We start from the raw sequence: 18,123 nt of genomic DNA, 5'->3' as shown, positions 1-18,123 counted from the left end.
TGCATTCATTCATTCATTCAACAAATATTCACTAAGTACCTCTTTGTTCTGGGCACAGGGCTAAGCTGTACAAGTGTACAAGATAGTGTGCAAGATAGATGTAGTGCCTGCCCTCATTCTAGTTGAAGAGACAGACAACAAATGGCTATATATATATATATATATATATATATATATATATACACATACAGACTGTAATATCAGGTGGTGATAAGGGCATCCTGGCCTGGCCTGTACTCACCAACTGATGCTGAGCATTAAGGCTGCTAATCCATTTTCCTGGGCAAAGGCCCACTTTCTCTCCCATCTCTTCCTTCAGAAAATTCTCACTCAAATTCCTCTGACAAGAAAGGGCCATCTTTGCCAAGAGAACCTCAACTCGAGTGCTCCTTCACTTGTCAATTAAGAACAAATAACCGAGCCAGTGGTTCAGAATGCTGTAAACAGAAGCACCCTTTGTCTGCTCCATCCCAAACAGCCCCTCCTGGCCTCTGACTACACTGATGGGGTAGCTGAATCTCTCCAGGGCTCTGACAACATTAATACCCATAAAAGAGAATGGCCAACCTGGATTTGGAGACCAATCATAGGACAAAGGACTTTCTTTCACTTTCCATTAAAATATTTATACCTTTTCATAACAACATCAGGGAATCAGCACAAGCCCAGGAAAGATGCAGTGATTGGAACATGACTGGGCTGGATCTGCACTCTGGCCTGGGTGATTAGATGCTTCCATGACAAAGTCACGATGCCCAGAGCACACACTGATGTGATGGTCCTTGGAAATTAGATCGGGTGCCAACACAACAAGCTTATGTTCAGTATTCATCATTGGTTTCTGTTTCTTAGACCCCTAGTATGTGTCAGGCACTGAGCTAGGTACTGGCGAGCAGGATGTAATTAAGTGAAGGCAGCAAGGAACAGCAGACAGTGATGTGCATCTGCACTGTGTACATCGAGAGGTTGTCGGTTCTGCTTAAGGGTGGTACTCGGGAGAGGATTCACTGAGCTGACCTGAACTGCATCTTGAATGACAGGAGGTAATCAGTGAGTATCTGGCAGGGTTGTGGCTGTCAAGGGCACTGGATAGTCATGCTAGAGAAAGAGCTAAGGACATACAGAGCAGTGCACACCCGGGGACAGCTAGAGTGTACGTGAGAAATGAGGCTGGAGGGTCAGAACAGGCCACACCCGGAAGGTCCTTCTCTGCGCTGTTAGAAGTTTGGTCTTCATCCTGTGTGCAATGCGGAGCCACGGAAAGGTTTTAAGCAGGGGAGCAGCGTGATCAGATTTGCACTTAATGATGCTACGTTGACGGTGCTTTGGCATGAAGATTAACATATTGAGTAAGAGAAGGAAGCATTTGGCACATCTTTATGGAAGGTCAATGTGATTTGTTTAACCAAGCTTGCACTTGGAGCACACTGGGTACTCTAGCATGCTGCCATTATTGTGTCTTATTTTATGTGGAGTGGTTGAAAGGAGGGAGGGAAGGAGGAAGTGGAAGGAGGCAATAGAATGAGAGGCCTTCCAGGCATGCCTGGAGGAAAGAAAAAGAACATTTATATTTCTTTGAAACTATAACCAGCCTTTGTGTTTCATGCATATTTGAGAAGAGGATTGGTGTGTGTGTGGGGTGGGGGGGGGTAGGGTGGGGCAGGCTAAAAGCAAGAGGCAAAATGCCATGATATTCATGGTTTCAATCCACACAGCAGGATAACGACATGCTTCCAAAACACTGTTTGATCTTCATCTCCTGTGAGATGCAACAGTCATCAGAGAAGGTGATCCTTATTCACTAACTTGGTTATTTCCGTGACTCTCACTAATACTCATACTTCACCTTTTGCCCTTTTTATTTCCTCACACTATAGAACTTGGAAGAACCCAGTGTGAAGAGTGTGAGCTTTGGACTCAGACCTGAGTGTGAGGGCTGACTCTGCGGCTCACCATCTGGGTCACCTTGGATATGCATGGAACTATCTGCATCTCAGTTTCCATGTCTACAGAATGCAGATGATTGGAGTAGGCAGTAGACTGTGTGTCCCCTGTCCCCAATTCACATGTTGAAGTCCTAACCCACAGTGTGATGGTATTAGGAAGCAGGGCCTTTGGGAGTGATCAGGTCATGAGACCGGAGTCCCCAAGAATGGGATTAGTGTCCTTATAGCAACGACTCCAGAGAGCTCTCTTATCCTCTTTCTGTCATGTGAGAACACAGCAAGAATTCTGCACACCAGAAGGGGGTTCTCACCAGAACACAACCATGCTGGCACCCTGATCTTGGATTTTCAGGCTCCAGAACCCTGCGAAGTAAATTTCTGTTGTTTATATGGTACTTTGTTATAGTACCTTGAACTAAGACAGAGTACTTGCCTCAGAGAGGAGGAACAAATGAAATCATGTTTTTTCATTAATTGGCACAGGGCCCGATCTGTAGTAAGAACTTAGTAATGCTGGGGAGCATTGCTATCACTCCTTACGTCCTGGGATGTCCTCACCTAGCTTCTCCAGGATAACCACTGCTTGACCTCCCCGAGGCCCCCTGGTTCCACTCAGCTGGGTCGCCCGTAACTTATTCACTGTATTTACTGAACTAGCTTGCTAACTACTTACCTTTCTTAATGTCTTCACTGAGTTGTGAGCCTTTTTTTTCTCTGAATCCCTAAGCCTCAGCACGCAGTCCACCACAGAGTGGGTGCTCAATAAACAATGGTTGAATGAATGAATGAAATGATTTCTGTCCAGCAGCTCCACCTGCTGGTGGTGCTGAGCATAAACCAAGGGAGTAAGAGGCAACATTGTCAGGCAATAGGGAAAATTCTCCCAGGCTCCAGTCTGTACCACTAACTTAAATGCATGCTGCCCACCATCACCCCTCTATATCACACCCCAAGATCTAAGATGACACTGAGACTGCTTCCCATCTCCATGTGACATTACTGTGTTTTTACGCCAAACACACCTGAACCCTCATATTTACATTACCGAAATTGTTGTGCATTTAACACGTCATGTTTGTCTTCACGACTCACCAGACTCACCACTCTGCCTCAAAGCTTGCCATTAAATCAGTGTTCTATCTTTTATGGGTTGGAATTTGAGAACCACATGCTACGTTTTTGCATCTTCTTTTCTAAGGAGACTTTCTTGGTGTATTTGGCAGGACAAAAGCAATGGAACACAAGAAAATGTGGGCAAATCCAGCAGTTTTTAGCCCTAGTGCCAAGGACCACTGGGATGTCGTCCATGGCTGATCAGGCCAGGAACTAATTATTACCCATAGACTATCTAGTCCATGCAGCAGCCAGCAGAAAATATTGGTTTGGCACTGTAAACCAAAAGGAGCCTAAGAACCAATGCACTGGAAAGTGGATTCTGCTCTCCCAGCTCTCATGGTTCTACACATTAGTAAGGGTGACAAAGATCTAGCGGAGGTCAGAGCTGTTTACAAGCAGAGATTCAGATGTAGGGTGAAGCTCTGAGGCCAATGGGATGATCATGCAAGCCTCTGCTTGCTTTAAGGGTGTTTCCTGAGAAGAAGTGATGGCAGAATTTGAAATAAACTTTCACGGATAGTTTTATAGAGAGGTTTTCTATCTGTCTATTCTATCTTTTTATCTATGTATGTATGTATGTATGTATGTATCATCTATCTATCTATCTATCTATCTATCTATCTATCTATCTATCTATCTATCTATCTCTATCTATCATCTATCTATCCATCCATCCATCCATCCATCCATCCATCCATCTATCATCATCATCATCTTCCTACCTATCTCTATATCATCTATCATGTACCATTATCTATCATCTATCTAAGGAGAATATAGTGTATAGAGGACAAAGCCCTGTACTTCAAGCGAGAGTCTCAATTCAGGTTTAAGTTCTAATTGTGGCTTTGCCAGTAACTTACTCTTCCTTCATGGCTAAGTCATGTAACCTCTTATTTTGGGGCACTGGACTATTCTGGATATTTCTAAAGTCATCTTCATGCCAAAAAAAGCCTAGAAACCCCAAAACACCCTTCAACAGAAATAAGTTTATGTAGACAAATTTATCTTGAGTAGGACAAATTTTTGGTATGATAGTATTGTAATTTTTTGTGTTGGCTATATCTTTATAATACAGGAAGACCCCATGGATAATCAATAAGTATAGAATATTTATGCAACATTTATAGCCCAATTTTATTCTTTCTAATGACCGTAGAAGTTGACAGCTGTGCTCTTGATTTTATGACAAACTCTTGCTGTCTTATCATTTCTGTTATGCTGAGATTTTAGTCATGGACACAATTCCCAAGTTGACTTTATAATTTTTCTTTTTCTTTTTTTGTCTAAGAGAAATACACTGCGATGAACTACCTAGAACCACACAGTGTGGAGCCCCTTCCCTTAGTCTGGGCTTCAGTGGCTGCCTCTGTTAAATGCATTGTGCTTACTTATGTGGACCACTGATGACATTTAATGTTGCCCGGCTTCCTGCTTATGAAGTTCCCATTCAAAGAGAATGATGCCAATGAAAAAATGGCTTGGCAGTTCCAGAGATCAATACTAGACTTGCTTCTGATCAATATGGAGCTATTTGGCAGCTTTCTCAAATAGAATGACATTTCCTCTTATAATCTGAGGCACATTCAACTGAAATGAAAAAAGGCAATTATTAAAGCAGAAAGTAATATGATTTTTTGTTTTACACAAACAATAAATGAAAAAAAGAGCCTTCGAGTATTGAATTCATGAGGTAGGCCACAGCTTTTCTGTCCCTCGCTGACTTGAGTTACTACTTTGATTGCAACACAAGAAGGGGTGTGCTGCATTGCGCATTCTGTGAAAACATTTCCAAAGCCATTCCTTTGAAATGAAAGTACAAGTTCAATTAAGCATAGGAAAGGCACCGGGAGCAATATGCTTAAAATCCCCAGCGATATTTCATCACATTTAACACAGTGTACCTCCGAGGAGCAGGAGCACAGAATACTTTCTGAGAACTGAGAATTATAAGGCAGTTACAAGTTGGTCTGCCCTTGCCTACACACTCGTCTTTTAGCTGGGATGGGGGTGGGAGGCTAAAGCAAAGTTATTAACAGGCAAGACTGAAAAAAGATGTTTTAAAAGGAACTCGCATTGTGTGTCAAAATATCATGTTTAAAATCTCTCCTCCAAACGCCTTCAGTCATGTCTTTATTTCCTTGGAGGAAATATATTAAGACAATAGCCAGATCCCTTCAAATTTTGAATCTGTGATATTTTGGATTATTACTGGACCAAAGTTCACCATTGTATTTATTTACTATCTATGGAATGAATGGAGTATGGGAAACAGAAAGAGAAGAAGCTACTAAAATGGTACAGTGTCCTAGAACATTGGAAGAAAGAGTTCATTCATATGTAATGTTCTAATAACCACTCCCTCTTACCCATTTAAGATTGCTCTTTGCACTCCATTAGTCACTGGTTTCATCACTTTAAAATATCATAAAATAAAAAAAAAAATGCTAGCTCAATAAAGTCACATGGATACTAAAATGATAAGAATGTTACCTTTTATAAAGGGGCTCTGTGCCTGCTAATTAATTAACATGGGGACAATGGAGAGATATTGGCATTATTCCAAAACACTACATTAAAAAAAATTAGAATACTTTGAGTAAATTATCAATATTTCCTCCCGAAAATCCATTCAGAAAATCCACTCTTTAATGTCATGATTTCAGTCTTGACCCTCAATCTGTTGCGGGGGAATTTAACTTTAATGAAATGGATTTTCTTTAGAAGACTTTCTAAAATCGGCCTGAGATGAACTCAGGCTGGTCTTTTCCACTGTTGGTGTGGCTTAGTGAGAGTTCTATAAAATTTGCGTAGACGTATAAAATGTAAACTTCCACAGAAGGTTGTGGCATCGTCCCAGGCCGTGACCGCCCACTATGTGAATTCACACGTGGGAACTGTGCTTTGTTTAAAGCAAGCACACTGTTGCCTGTGTGCCCTGTTCTGTCTTTATCTTAAACATATTTTTTATTTGGCATCATTAGTGACCTACCACCAACCCTTCAGGAAGCTGAATTTAATAACCCTCAAAGTTTAGGACAATTTAGGAACACACGAAATTAGGCACCTAGTTTATACCTGTCCTTGCCTGGGGAACCTGACTCATTATCTTGCTTAATCCTTGCCCAAACCCTCTCACTACTGGTGTTAATATACTCATTTTACTGATGAGGAAATCTCAACCTCAGAGATATTAAGAAACTTGCTTGAAGCCACACAGCAAAGGAAGTGGTGGCCAGGAGCCCAAGTCCACTTGGTTCCAGCTCTTTTCACTAGAACACATTGTTTCCCATAGTATGGCGGATTTCACCAGCTTGATATCTGGCTTCCAAAATTCTCAGTCTTTTGGCAAGATTCTCCTTTCTTCCTTTTATGGATTCCCTGGTGTTGGTTTCTTAACGGGCTCAATAAAGTAATTTTGCACAAGTCCTTTTTTGCCCCAAGTCATCTAAGCGGTGGTCAAACCAAGCAAATGGACTGTGTCCCTGTGAGCTGCCATTCTGTGGTGATTTCGCCCCATGCTCCCATTATTGCTCTTGCCTCCTCACACCTCCTCAGCTAGTGGATGAGACAGACACACGAGAGCCTCTTCCAGGGTGGGATTTAAAAGATATCTTTAGAATGATTTGCAATCCTAAGTCATGAGGATTTGAGCTACTCTCAAAAGTGAGGACATGTCCGCCTCTCTTCTCTATTTATTCTCACTCCCATGATTTCACCCAAGTTTAAATGCCATCTGGATCTCAATGACTTCCACATTTATATCTTTGGTTCTCTCTCCTGGAATCCAGACTCATATCCAACTGCTTACTCTACACCTCTTCTTGGATGCCCCGTAGATCTCAAGCTTAACATGTTTGAAACTTCTAATTCCCTTCCCACCCACAAATATGCTTCATCCACAGTCTTCCCATCTCAGTTGATGGAAATGTCTTCCTTCCAGTTGCTCAGGCTAAAAACCTTACAGTCATCCTTGAATTCTCTCACTCACATCACACATCTGATCTATAAAGAAACCTCTTCAAAATATACCAAATCATTTCTCTCCACCTCCCCCACGCCAGCCTGGTCATGATCCACACTGTCACATCGCTTGGATTGCTGCAACCATCTCCCAACTTTTATCCTTGCCTGTCTCTAGTCTATTCTCAATCGAGCGAATGGGGTGATCCTTTTGTCAGTGATCATGTCGCTCTCTGCTCAAAGTCTTAGATTGATTCTCATTATGATGGCCTCCTCATCAGGGAAAGACTGACTCCATGACTTCTCCGGTTATGATGAGTGCCAGTAACGGCAGTGCCACCGTGTCCCTCTGGATGACACTGATTTCCACTAGTGGAAATCCTGCACAGACAGGAGTTGCAGAGAGCTTAGGATGGTATGACCCTGAACTTTCAAAGTGCCTATAGGTTCTGTGGTTAGTTTATGTCCTTTCTGAGTGGAAATGAATGGAAAAAGCAAAAAGATGGCCCTTCAGACTGAACCCAAGTTAGAATTAAGAGACAAACACACCAAAAAATTTTATGAAAAATAACAGCCTTGTGGAGCCAAGCTGCCCTAGCTGGCCTGTAGACCTGTAGCTGGCAGCAGAGCTATCACAACCAACCCACAGACACAGCAGCGCTTATCACTGAATGATTGCTTATTATGCAGAGTTGCTAACTTAATAGCCACTTACTAGTCAAATGACTTCATTCTTGGAGCCTTGGTTTCCTCATCTGCAAACTGGGATAGCAATCGTACCTATTTGAAAGGTAGGTGCTTTGTGAGCACTATGTAAGGTGCTGCATGTAAAAAGCTCTTGGCACAGGGTCTGGAGTACGGAAAGTGCTCAGTTAGCATCACTTCCATATTCCTAACGCTCACTCAGTTGTAGATGGGGTACCACATCTAAGCGATGGGATAAATTGGAACTATGCCGGGCTGTAATTCTGTGTTGCAGCAGCCGAATGGGCTGGTTGAGAGAGTGGGTGGGGGTTGAAGTCAGGTGTCCCTGGGAAGTGTGGTGGGGTGGCAGTGAGGGGAATTGATTTATTTGTCTTAGAAGTATGAAAGCAGGGTACCCTGATAGGTGCCGCTGAGCAGGTGGCGTTGTCTTCCTCTGGATTGGAATCCATGGGCTGAGGCCAGCATCACCTGCTGCATTCTGCAGAGCCTCTGGAGAGACTTGCAGGCTTGTATTTCCCACCCACTGGCTGCATCCCAGCGAATGACTTCTGTTTCAGAAACTCCCCTGCTTGCCGCCTGGCCAGCCTTCCACAGGCCGTCTGCCTCAGGGAGTTTAGCTGAAGGGAAGAGTGCTGGTGCTTTCCTGCTGAGCAAATCAGTTCCTTCAGCCACAGTGTTCTGGGCATAGCAGTGTCTAGGCCATTCCCACATGTAGCCATCATTATCTCTTTGGTGTCATTCCTTCAGGTCTGTGATAAATGTGCGACCGGGAACACTTCTATTATTCCCCAGTGAGTGTAAGAGCACAAAATACCTGTGATTAGGGGTCCTAAAGCAGTAACCTCTCCCCATGGGGGTCTCTTTATCTTCCTTAAGTTCTCTTTTTGTTTCCCTTGCTCCTGACAGATAGATTATGAGGGACAGGAGGAGGAGGGACTCTTGTTCTCTTCTACTTGCATTTCTAGAAGGGTGTCTCAAGAAACGTTGAGGGCATTTCTTTAGACACATCTTCTGCGTATACTCCTCGGTATGGCATCAAGACCCTTAAAGATCTGGCTCCAGGCCATCTTTCCTGCCATCTCCTCTGCTATTCATTCCTCCATAAATTCAGGTTGTCGCCAATGTTTATTGAATATACAGTTAGATGAAGAGCTGATGAAGACAGAGTTCATCCCTTTGAACTCATCATAGTCATGTTAATGTTCTCTTTGCTTTGGATGCTATTCTCAAGGTTTAGAATATTCTCCCTTTCTCCCTTTCTCCTTCCTTCCTTCCTTCCTTCCTTCCTTCCTTCCTTCCTTCCTTCCTTCCTTCCTTTCTTTCTTCCTTCCTTCCTTCCTCTTTTCTTTCTTTCCCAGTTATTCATCTATTCAGTCCTTATTTGAACGACATCCCGCTTTGTGCAACATTGCCATGTAATTCTAAGAAGATTTTCTGTGATCCAAAAGAATTCTCTTCATATTTTTAACATTGAACTTGTAACGCAAATCCTTATAATATGCTATGATATGCCTGTCTCCCCAACTAGAGAGTGAGGACCTCATGGACAGGAAACGTATTCTATTGCTCTCTGTATATCCTGGCACTCAGGAGCCACTCAATAACATTCATGGAGCTAGTGAACAGATGAATGAAGGTTTTAACATTGCTGTCCACTTCAGCTGTGGTCAGAGTGTGCCTTCTCTGTTCCCACAGACACGATAGGGGTAGCAGTCCGCAGGAACACCTCATTTGAAATAGATAAAGTTGAAGTTTCTCTTAGCCACAAAACAGCCATCCATCACTGGTCCCAGCAAGATCCATCGCCCTGGCTCTCCAGCCCCTATTTGCACCAGAATCAGGACCTGTTCCTGAGGACAGCTTCCCACAGCAGACCACGTGGGTGTGTTCTTCTTCAGTCACAGCCACATCACTTAATCTAATTAATCAGACCAGTGCTGGGGGTAGGGTGGGGACAAAAGTTCCACTAAAGATGGACTCTGCAGCCGGTAATCTGTTAGATCGTATGTTGGGGCTTAATATGCGATTTCACAGCTTTTCACAGTCTCAAAGCTGCAAATTCAAGATTATTTGAAAACATTTTATTTAATTTTCATGCTTTTTTAAATCAAAAAGTTAAAAGGCTAATAATCTTTCGCAGGCAGTTATCAAATGTGCTATTCGCACACGAAGCAGAAACGTCTTCCTTCGCCGAGCAATCTAGGTGTGCACTTAGGACTCTACAGGCACGTGGATGAAGGGCGGGGTGGCTCTGGAGACTATTTAATTCACTCTTCTAGGTGATGTCCATCTAGGTGGAATGCAATTCTCCAGGTTCATTCATCACTCCTACTGTTCCCACCCCCACCCTCTTCATATGAGAGTAATTTGGCAGTGGGTACCTGTGGGGAGAGCTGGTGCCTGGCCCGTGTTTTTATTCCAGTAGGCTTGCTAGTTGTCTGTCATGGGGCGAGTGTGCAGGAAATGTTTGCTAAATGAATGAATAAATGAACCAGGAAAGGGTTCCCCATACTCTCCCTCCAGCAGTCCAAGGTGAGATCTATAAACATTGACTCTGTCTTTTCCCTGTTACCATGGGAAGCAGAAGCAGCAGGCACAGCTGAAGCTCCTCACTTGCTGGAGGACACATCAAGGGGGTGTGGGGTGTTAGAATGTTTGCACACTGCTTTTAACTTTTGCAAAAATCATCACTTACCTATTGCTTGATTCAGAATCCTAGACCCAGAAGGACCTTAGAAACCTTAAGTTCAACATCCTCACTTTACAGATGAGGAACAGTCAAAATTTTGTCCTTGCTTAAGGATGAAATCAGGACTTGGATCCCACTTTCCTGCTCACTCCTAATTAGGTAATTTTTGTGTGTGTGCTGACTTCTTTGATCTCTTAGTGTGTGCTATTTCACATAACTTTTGCCAAATCCTGCAACTTCTGGGATTTCTGTAAATGACAGTAGCACCTTTTCCCTCTTTTGTCTTCAATTTTGTACTGTTTTTGCTTTTCCGCTTAAAGATTCTAGGGATAACACACTTGGGAAACCCAAGACACTGAACAGAGTCCTCTAGATCAGTAGGTCATACTTGAGGATGAAGAAAGATGTCATCTTGCCTCCAACTGAAAGGGAGACCCAGCAATGCAGAGAGGGAGATCTGACCAGACAGCCTCTGTAAGTGCTTTGGTTGTAACCCAACTACCTGGTGAATGCTTTTTCCACCACATAATTGGCAAAGGCCCAAACATGGCCAGCTGACATGGTTGAGTTTGTCAGCTAGTAGAGTCCCCCAGCTCATTATCAATCCATGGGATAATGATGACCGTCATCATAATAATCATTATTGCCTTAGGCAGGCGTGGATGACAAAGACACTCCAGGGATTTCTGTTTGAAATGAGCTGCTTCTTAGCCAACCCTGACTCTCCAGAGTGGCTTCCTACAGAATTAAAGGATCATGAAGCTGAAAGGGGCCCTTGGAGATCATCAGTTTTGGCTTTCTGCCTTCCTTCATAAAGGACTAATCTTTATAGAATAGTTGTTATATAGGATATTGAATCGTACTTACTTTTATATGTTATTCTTGTGATAGTATCTCTGTTCAGCATTCGATTAAGAAATGGGTTTGATGAATCAGAAACCTAGGGGAGAAAAGAAAATATTAATAACTGGGCAGTACTATTCCAGGATAAATGTTACCTCCACGCATTTGCTTATTCATCATATTCCTAAGGGTAAACCACATACCAGACACTATGATGGCTGGAAATTCAGATCAAACATACAGACTCTGTTCCCCAGGAACCCCAGTGTAGAGAAAGAAGACAGGTAAGTAAACAAATGGTTATAATATGGTATGAACAGTGCTATGATAGTCATAGGTGTGATGATGTTAGGGGAGGACCACCTTCTTGGGGAATCTGGAGAGCCAGGGCGTGTGATGAGTCTTGAAAGATGGGGAGAAGTTAGCAAAGTACTTTGGTGGTAGAGTGTTGCAAAGAAGGAAGGGTAAGGAAAAGGATTATGTACAGAGGATCTGCACATACATCGACATGGGAGGACTAGGCATGCTCGGGCAAGTGTTTCAGTATAGTCGGAGCTAAGTATAGAGGAAGAATGGGAGGTGAGGCCAGAGGGGTAGACAGGGGCTAGCTCATTTCATGCTTTGAATGTCATGTTATGGCATTTAAACTTTATTCCATGGGGATGGGGAACCATCAAAGGGTTTTAAACAGAGGGTAGGGAGTGACATGTTAGGAAGGGGGCAGTAATCTAAGTAGAAAATGAGAGAGAAAGAGTACCCATAACAGGGTATCAGGAAGTAAAAACAAATCTCTAAGAAGTATTATAGAAACTTATATCACTGCTTATTATTGCATGAATTGAATTTATCATAAGTCTTGCCAAGCAATCATCTCATCTATCCATTCTTCCATCCATCCATCCATCCATCCATCCATCCACCCACCCATCCATTCATCTATGCATCCATACTCCCAATAAATATTTACCAGGTGCCCTTTATGGGCCAAACATTGTACTAGGTGTTCAGGGATAAGTTCCCATTTATGCTCATGCCCTTAGGTCTCCAAATTTCTTTTTTGAGAGAACGAGTCAAGCTTTAAGGGGCTTAAGCCAGGGAACCACCATTTTAGAGACTCAGCCTTTTTAAGGTACCATTGTTCATCCTAGCCATTTCTCTACTACCTTTCTCGGCTCAGTTCTGCTCTGTAATTTACGCCTCGGGTGCTAATCGGATGTTGTGACACATCAACATTTTAAAATTGATTTATTCCGAGGGTTGGAAAAATTGCAGCAGATGATTATTATTATTAGATAAGCAACAGGTAATTTTTAGTTTGGAGAAAGCACAGACTGTTTATTTCCCTGCCATCTGTGTCTCCTTTCCCACAGTTTCCTGGGCATGTTGTGGTGAGACATACACCAAAGGAGCTTGGTGAGTGACAATGCTCCATGGAGATTATAAAAGCCCACCCACAACCAGAGAAAAGTCCCAACTCGGACACTGCTGTGCCCCAGAACCTTTAGTGCCAAATACAACTTCTACTTCGCTATCCTCTTCAGCCATCTAAAAGGTAGCTTGAAGCCACCTCTGTGTGCCAATGTACCCCATGGAAGGAGGAGAGCCACAATATAATGTCGCAGCAGGTAAGGAATCTGCCATGTCCCTTAATTGAGTGCCTCGGGCTCCTGGTACTCGGTGAGTCTGGGCAGTGCTAACGTTGGGACTGGACCCTTTTGAGTTGATTAAAAATAATTGAAAATTTTCCAGAGTGCACACAGATGATTTGTGGGCTCCAGTGTGTTGGTTGCGTGGGTGAGAGGATAAAATATGTACTTGGTATAAGTGAGCTTAAGTGGGAAGTTAATGGTGTGTGATTGAGCAGCAATTACAGCCAAATCTCAGTTCCCTGTGGTCATGGGAAGGATGGGAGATTAGGAGGGGGCGGAGATAAATAAAACCCACAGATAAACAAGTCTCTTATTTTAGCCAACAGCTCCAATGCTTCTACCGCTCAGCTTTTCGCCAGGGCAACAGACATCTCTAGGGCTCAGCTGACCTGGATGTATAGGCCTCTCATTTTCTGTTCCTGGCCACCCTGCAGGGGGCTGGGCAGGGTGGGTGGGGGGTGGGGGTAGAAGGATCAGAAGGAAGGGACGCCTATCAGAGGCTGTGCGCCCTTAGAGACCAAGGGCTTTCTTCATTTCATTTCTAGGTTCCAGTGCCTAGAACAGGGCCGGCCTGTGTCTCACACTCTGTTGGTGCTTTGGTATGAGTGAATGACAAGTCACAGCTTGGGTAACTCACTGTGGAATGCCTGAAAGTCGATTATGTGGGGAAAAGAAATGTTGTGACTTATTTTGAGATCTAGCCAGAAAGAATAGACAAACTAAGGGGCAAATTGGCCTGAGAAGATATAGAAACTCATCACTGTCCTTTCACTGACCTCAGGGTTGGGGGCATAAATTCCTCCCCACAACCCGTAGGGCGGCAGCCAGGATCCACGTCGGTAATATCGGTGGAGTAAGTGTTTTTGTAAGAGTCTGTGAGACACATCAGCAGTTTGCTATTGAGGAGGCTGACTTCCTGGGGTATCAATCACCCTGTCAGCAGCAATGTGCCTGTACTTCCAGGATGACATTCACTGACTCAGTAGTGAGTCAAAGTCAGGGGCTGAGGCTGAGGCACCCACCAAAGGACAGGAGTTGCTGGGCAGCCCATGTTGCCATGGCAGTTACTCATGGAAGCCACGGGGGAGTGGTGAGCACCTGGACACGTATGACCCAATATAGTGACATATCTGTAGGCCTGAGGTTGAAGGCACTGAGCGGTTATCAATGTCATAACGGGGGCTGGATGAAAGATGTAGAATTTGTCCAGTGCTTGCGGGCAGCATGAGGCTGTGGGGGAGATGGTTTTGTTTTCTCTCCTCTTCATCTGCGTTGTGCTCTCCCAGCTCTGCAGTGGGGCGGGGCATGGAGTATGAACAAGGTCATTAGTGTTACCATCAAGCAAGACTTGGGCTGTTACAAGCTACGTGAACTTGGGTAGAATGCCCAAGAGTCTCTGAAACATTTTCTCATCTCGAGGATAGGGACACTAATGTCTACCCCATAGATTTATTAGGGTTAAATGATATATAATGTATGTAAAGTACTTACGTCAGTACCTGACATTCAGAAATGTACTGCATATTATAACAGGGCCTGGGATGATGCCAAGAGGTAAAGAGCAGGGTCTGGCAGGACCAACTGCTTTGGGATGTCACATCAGGGACTATGAAGGCATGGTCGCCTAAGAATATGCTTACCTGAGTGCAAATCCCTTCCTATTTTTTCTCATCACAAGCTAGAAGAGTTTGGCATTGGTGGCCAGGGGCAGCAACATGTCATAGATTCCTCTAACCAACAATATAGCTCTGACCAGACCGAGGTGAGGGAGAGAATAGATTCTTGAGAAGGATGACCAGGCAAGGCAAAGCGCCTACTGTAAGGGGTGATACTTTCTAGGAGGGAGAGGGAGTAGTGCCTGGGGTGGCCCATACCCATTTTTCTGAGCAATGATGATGTCATCACGAGAACTCTGTTCAAACCCCCTAGTGGCAAATGCTTGATTTCTATTGATCATCTTCATCAGATTCCAAGTTCCCATTGGGGCACTTCCTCTAATAATCTGGCCAAAAATTCCCACGGGGTTAGCACAGTGACTGCCGACCTCTGGAAATGCCACACATTGCCTTTCCCCCCCTTTCTTTTCCAATTAGAAAGATGGTTTCTTTTTTTTCCATCTTCCTTTAAATTTGCATATGTATTTCACTCTCCATCTGTCAAAAATGTTAAAGGTAATTACCTTTTAACAAATTAGAATTGCCTTGGTTGGAGATTTGTTGTTGTTGTTGTCTAGTAGGAAGATGTGGAGCCTCCCTAGGGTGTCACAAAGCCAGCACTGGTTATCTTTGCTTAATTTTCCCCAGGAGGGGATGCTTATGAGAGAAAGGGAGAGGGGAAGATAATACTCAGAGCGGTTGTGGAGAAGCTGGAAGGAGCTGTTTAGTGCAGTACCTGGAGGGGAGGAACGTCTCACATTTTTCTTGTATCTTTTTTTTCCAAGGGGCAACTTATGGTTAAGGCTTTAATCTTATGGGGTATAAGTGAGTCACCCTCTCCCCTTCTATTAGATCCTTCTGATTCTTCTGCATGAGGTGGGACCTGAAGTCTCCTTGGATCCAGCACCATTTTTCTCTCTAGGACAGAAGCTGCTGCATCCTCAGCCCTGATGCTCTGAAATGGAACCCACCGTCTTTGCATCTCACTGAGAGGGACTTCATTATTCATAAATCTCATGGATATAAAAGTCATCACCCTGCGGCTTTTCTTGGGCACAGACACCACCCTTGTTGTTATTTCTAAAATCTAACAGGACTATAAATGGATATTCTGATTGTGGCGGGAATGGCAAGAAGAGAGAATAAAGGAATGCAAGACACTTACTTTTATAAATATAGAAACTACCACCAATCCATTTGGGCTCTTTGCAGCTTCTGTAACATTTGTATATAACTCATGGTTATAGTGGATGAGCTGCACCTGGCAGGAGGGAAAAACAACAATAAGAACAACAATCTAGCATTAAATTGTGCGAGGCACGGCATATCCATCCTACATAAAGGTAAACTGCAAAGTAAATTGTAGAACAATTAGAAAGACAATCTTGTAATTGAAGAGATTTTTGTGTGCGTACATGTGTGTGTGCACGTGTGCATGCGTGTGCACATTTAAAATGTATGCATATACACATACACAAAAATGCCCAAACATATTTGCAAATATTTTCTGGTAACAATCATGCCTTTCATAAGCTCAGTGCCCATCTGGCTCTGGCTCCATCTCAGGACATTTCCCCTAAAGTGTGTGTAAAGCAAATTTCCCTTATTAAGAGTGGAACTGCCCTGCAGGGGCCGAGGTGCTGGCCAGGGCTGCACCCACAGCTGCCACTGGCAGGAGTAAACCTTCCCCCTGGCCTCTGGGCAAGCAGGGAATTGTTAGGTCCTGAGGCAGCCCAGTGACTCTGAGAGGAGACTGGCCAGCCTGCAAGAAGCAGCTGTCCTGATGGAGACAGAGCCGATTAGGCTCCAATGCACCAGCCTCCCTGGGTCATCTGTGCAAGACTCAACTATCTCCTCATTCAACGGAGATCAGCAGTCTGCCTGTTGAGTCTTTGTGCAACAGGCAGGGTGGGTAGCAAAAGGAGTCCTGGACCTGAGCTCCAGTGAAATAGGTTTTGCCTCTGTTACTCATTTAAAAAGAACTCTTTTAAAAAATTGTGAAACATAGCATACATATATATTCACACTAATGCCCTACCAATTTTGAGCCACATGACAAAGTTGCCCCCACCTCACGGAGACTTAACTGCTTCCTCTGAAAAATGAGTATGATTATTTCTTCTTAGATACCAATTTAGGAGTATGGTTTTAAAATAGATTTTTAAAATCAGTATGGAAGCATAATTTTTGTAACAAAATAAAAAACAGAGAAGTAAAAAAATGTCGTAGTCTCGCTCCCCTGCCTCTGTCTAATCCGATTCCAAGAAATATGACTATTAACAGTTTACAATATATTTTCTAGATTTTTTGTGCTTAGATATCATACACACAGACACAAACATAGAGTTAAAAAAAAAACAATATATAGGTAAATTCCTAGAAATGTACGACCTACTGAGACTGAATCAAGAAAAGACAGAAACTTGAACAGATGAAAACAAATGAGATTCAAGTAGTAACCAAAAGCTGCCCACAAAGAAAAGCCCTGGACCAAATAGCTCTACAGGTGACTTTTACCAAACATTCAGAGAAGAATCCATATCAGTTCTTCCTAAAATTTTCCAAAAAGAAGAAGGAACACTTTCAAACTCATTTTATGAGGCCAGAATCATCCTGTTTCCAAAGCTAGACAAAGACGCTTCACAAAAAGGAAACTACAGCTGTAATGAAAACAGATGCAAAAATATTCAATAGAATACTATCAACCTGGATTAAAAGGATTGTATGCCATGACCAATGGGGATTTATGTCTGGGGTGCAAAGATGATTCAACATATATAAAACAATCAATTTGAGATACCACATTGACAGACTGAAAGATAAACACTGTGTGATCACCTCAAATAAACTCAGAAAAAGCATCTGACAAAATTCATTCATAATAAAAATTATAAAAAACAGCTATAGAAGGAACTTCAACACAATAGAGGATATACATGTGAAAACCCACAGCTAATCTCATAATCAATGGGGAAGAACTGAAAACTTTTCTTCTAATATCCAGTACAAGGCCAGGTGCCCACTTCTCTTCAACACAGTACTGCTAGAGCAATCACACCAGAAAGAGAATTAAAAGGCTTCCAAATTGGAAAGAAAGAAGTATAATTATCTTTGATCATATATATAGAACACACTGAAGACTCAACAATAAAAAACTTAGAACTAATAAATGAATTTAGTAAAGTTGCAAGATTCAAAATGAACATACAAAAGTTGGCAGCATTTCTATATGCTAACAATGAATTATCCCAAAAGGAAATTAAGAACACAATCCCATTTACAATAGCCGAAAAAAAAAAGATAAAAGAAAAAAAGAAAGAAAGAAAGAAAGAAAGAAAGAAAGGAAGGAAGGAAGGAAGGAAGGAAGGAAGGAAGGAAGGAAGGAAGGAAGGAAGAAAGGAAGAATAAAATATTTAGGAATAAACTTAGCCAAAGAAGTGAAGACTTGCACACTGAAAACTAAAATACACTGATGAAGGAAATTAAAAAAGACACAAATAAATGAAAGACATCTAACATCATGGCTTGTAAGACTTAATATTGTTAAAATGCCCATA

At 42.8% G+C, this 18,123-nt stretch overlaps 1 protein-coding gene across 5 annotated transcripts in view; it reads right to left on the bottom strand.

Annotated features, from left to right (window-relative positions):
• CA10 (carbonic anhydrase 10) overlaps positions 1-18,123 on the bottom strand; it is a 431,002-nt gene that overhangs the window by 7,391 nt on the left and 405,488 nt on the right. For all 5 annotated transcript variants that reach the window (XM_036222010.1, XM_036222009.1, XM_036222011.1 and 2 more), the window contains 2 exons: positions 15,732-15,827; positions 11,287-11,359 (listed from right to left, as the gene is read on the bottom strand). In XM_036222010.1, coding sequence (XP_036077903.1) covers positions 11,287-11,359; positions 15,732-15,827 — 169 coding nt within the window. The remainder of the gene's footprint in view (positions 1-11,286; positions 11,360-15,731; positions 15,828-18,123) is intronic.

The sequence above is a fragment of the Rousettus aegyptiacus genome, unplaced genomic scaffold (assembly GCF_014176215.1).
Source record: "Rousettus aegyptiacus isolate mRouAeg1 unplaced genomic scaffold, mRouAeg1.p scaffold_m13_p_6, whole genome shotgun sequence".
NCBI classification, from domain to species: Eukaryota; Metazoa; Chordata; class Mammalia; order Chiroptera; family Pteropodidae; genus Rousettus; species Rousettus aegyptiacus.
Note: the sequence above shows the minus strand (reverse complement) of the source record. Positions and strands in the feature narration are given on the sequence as shown.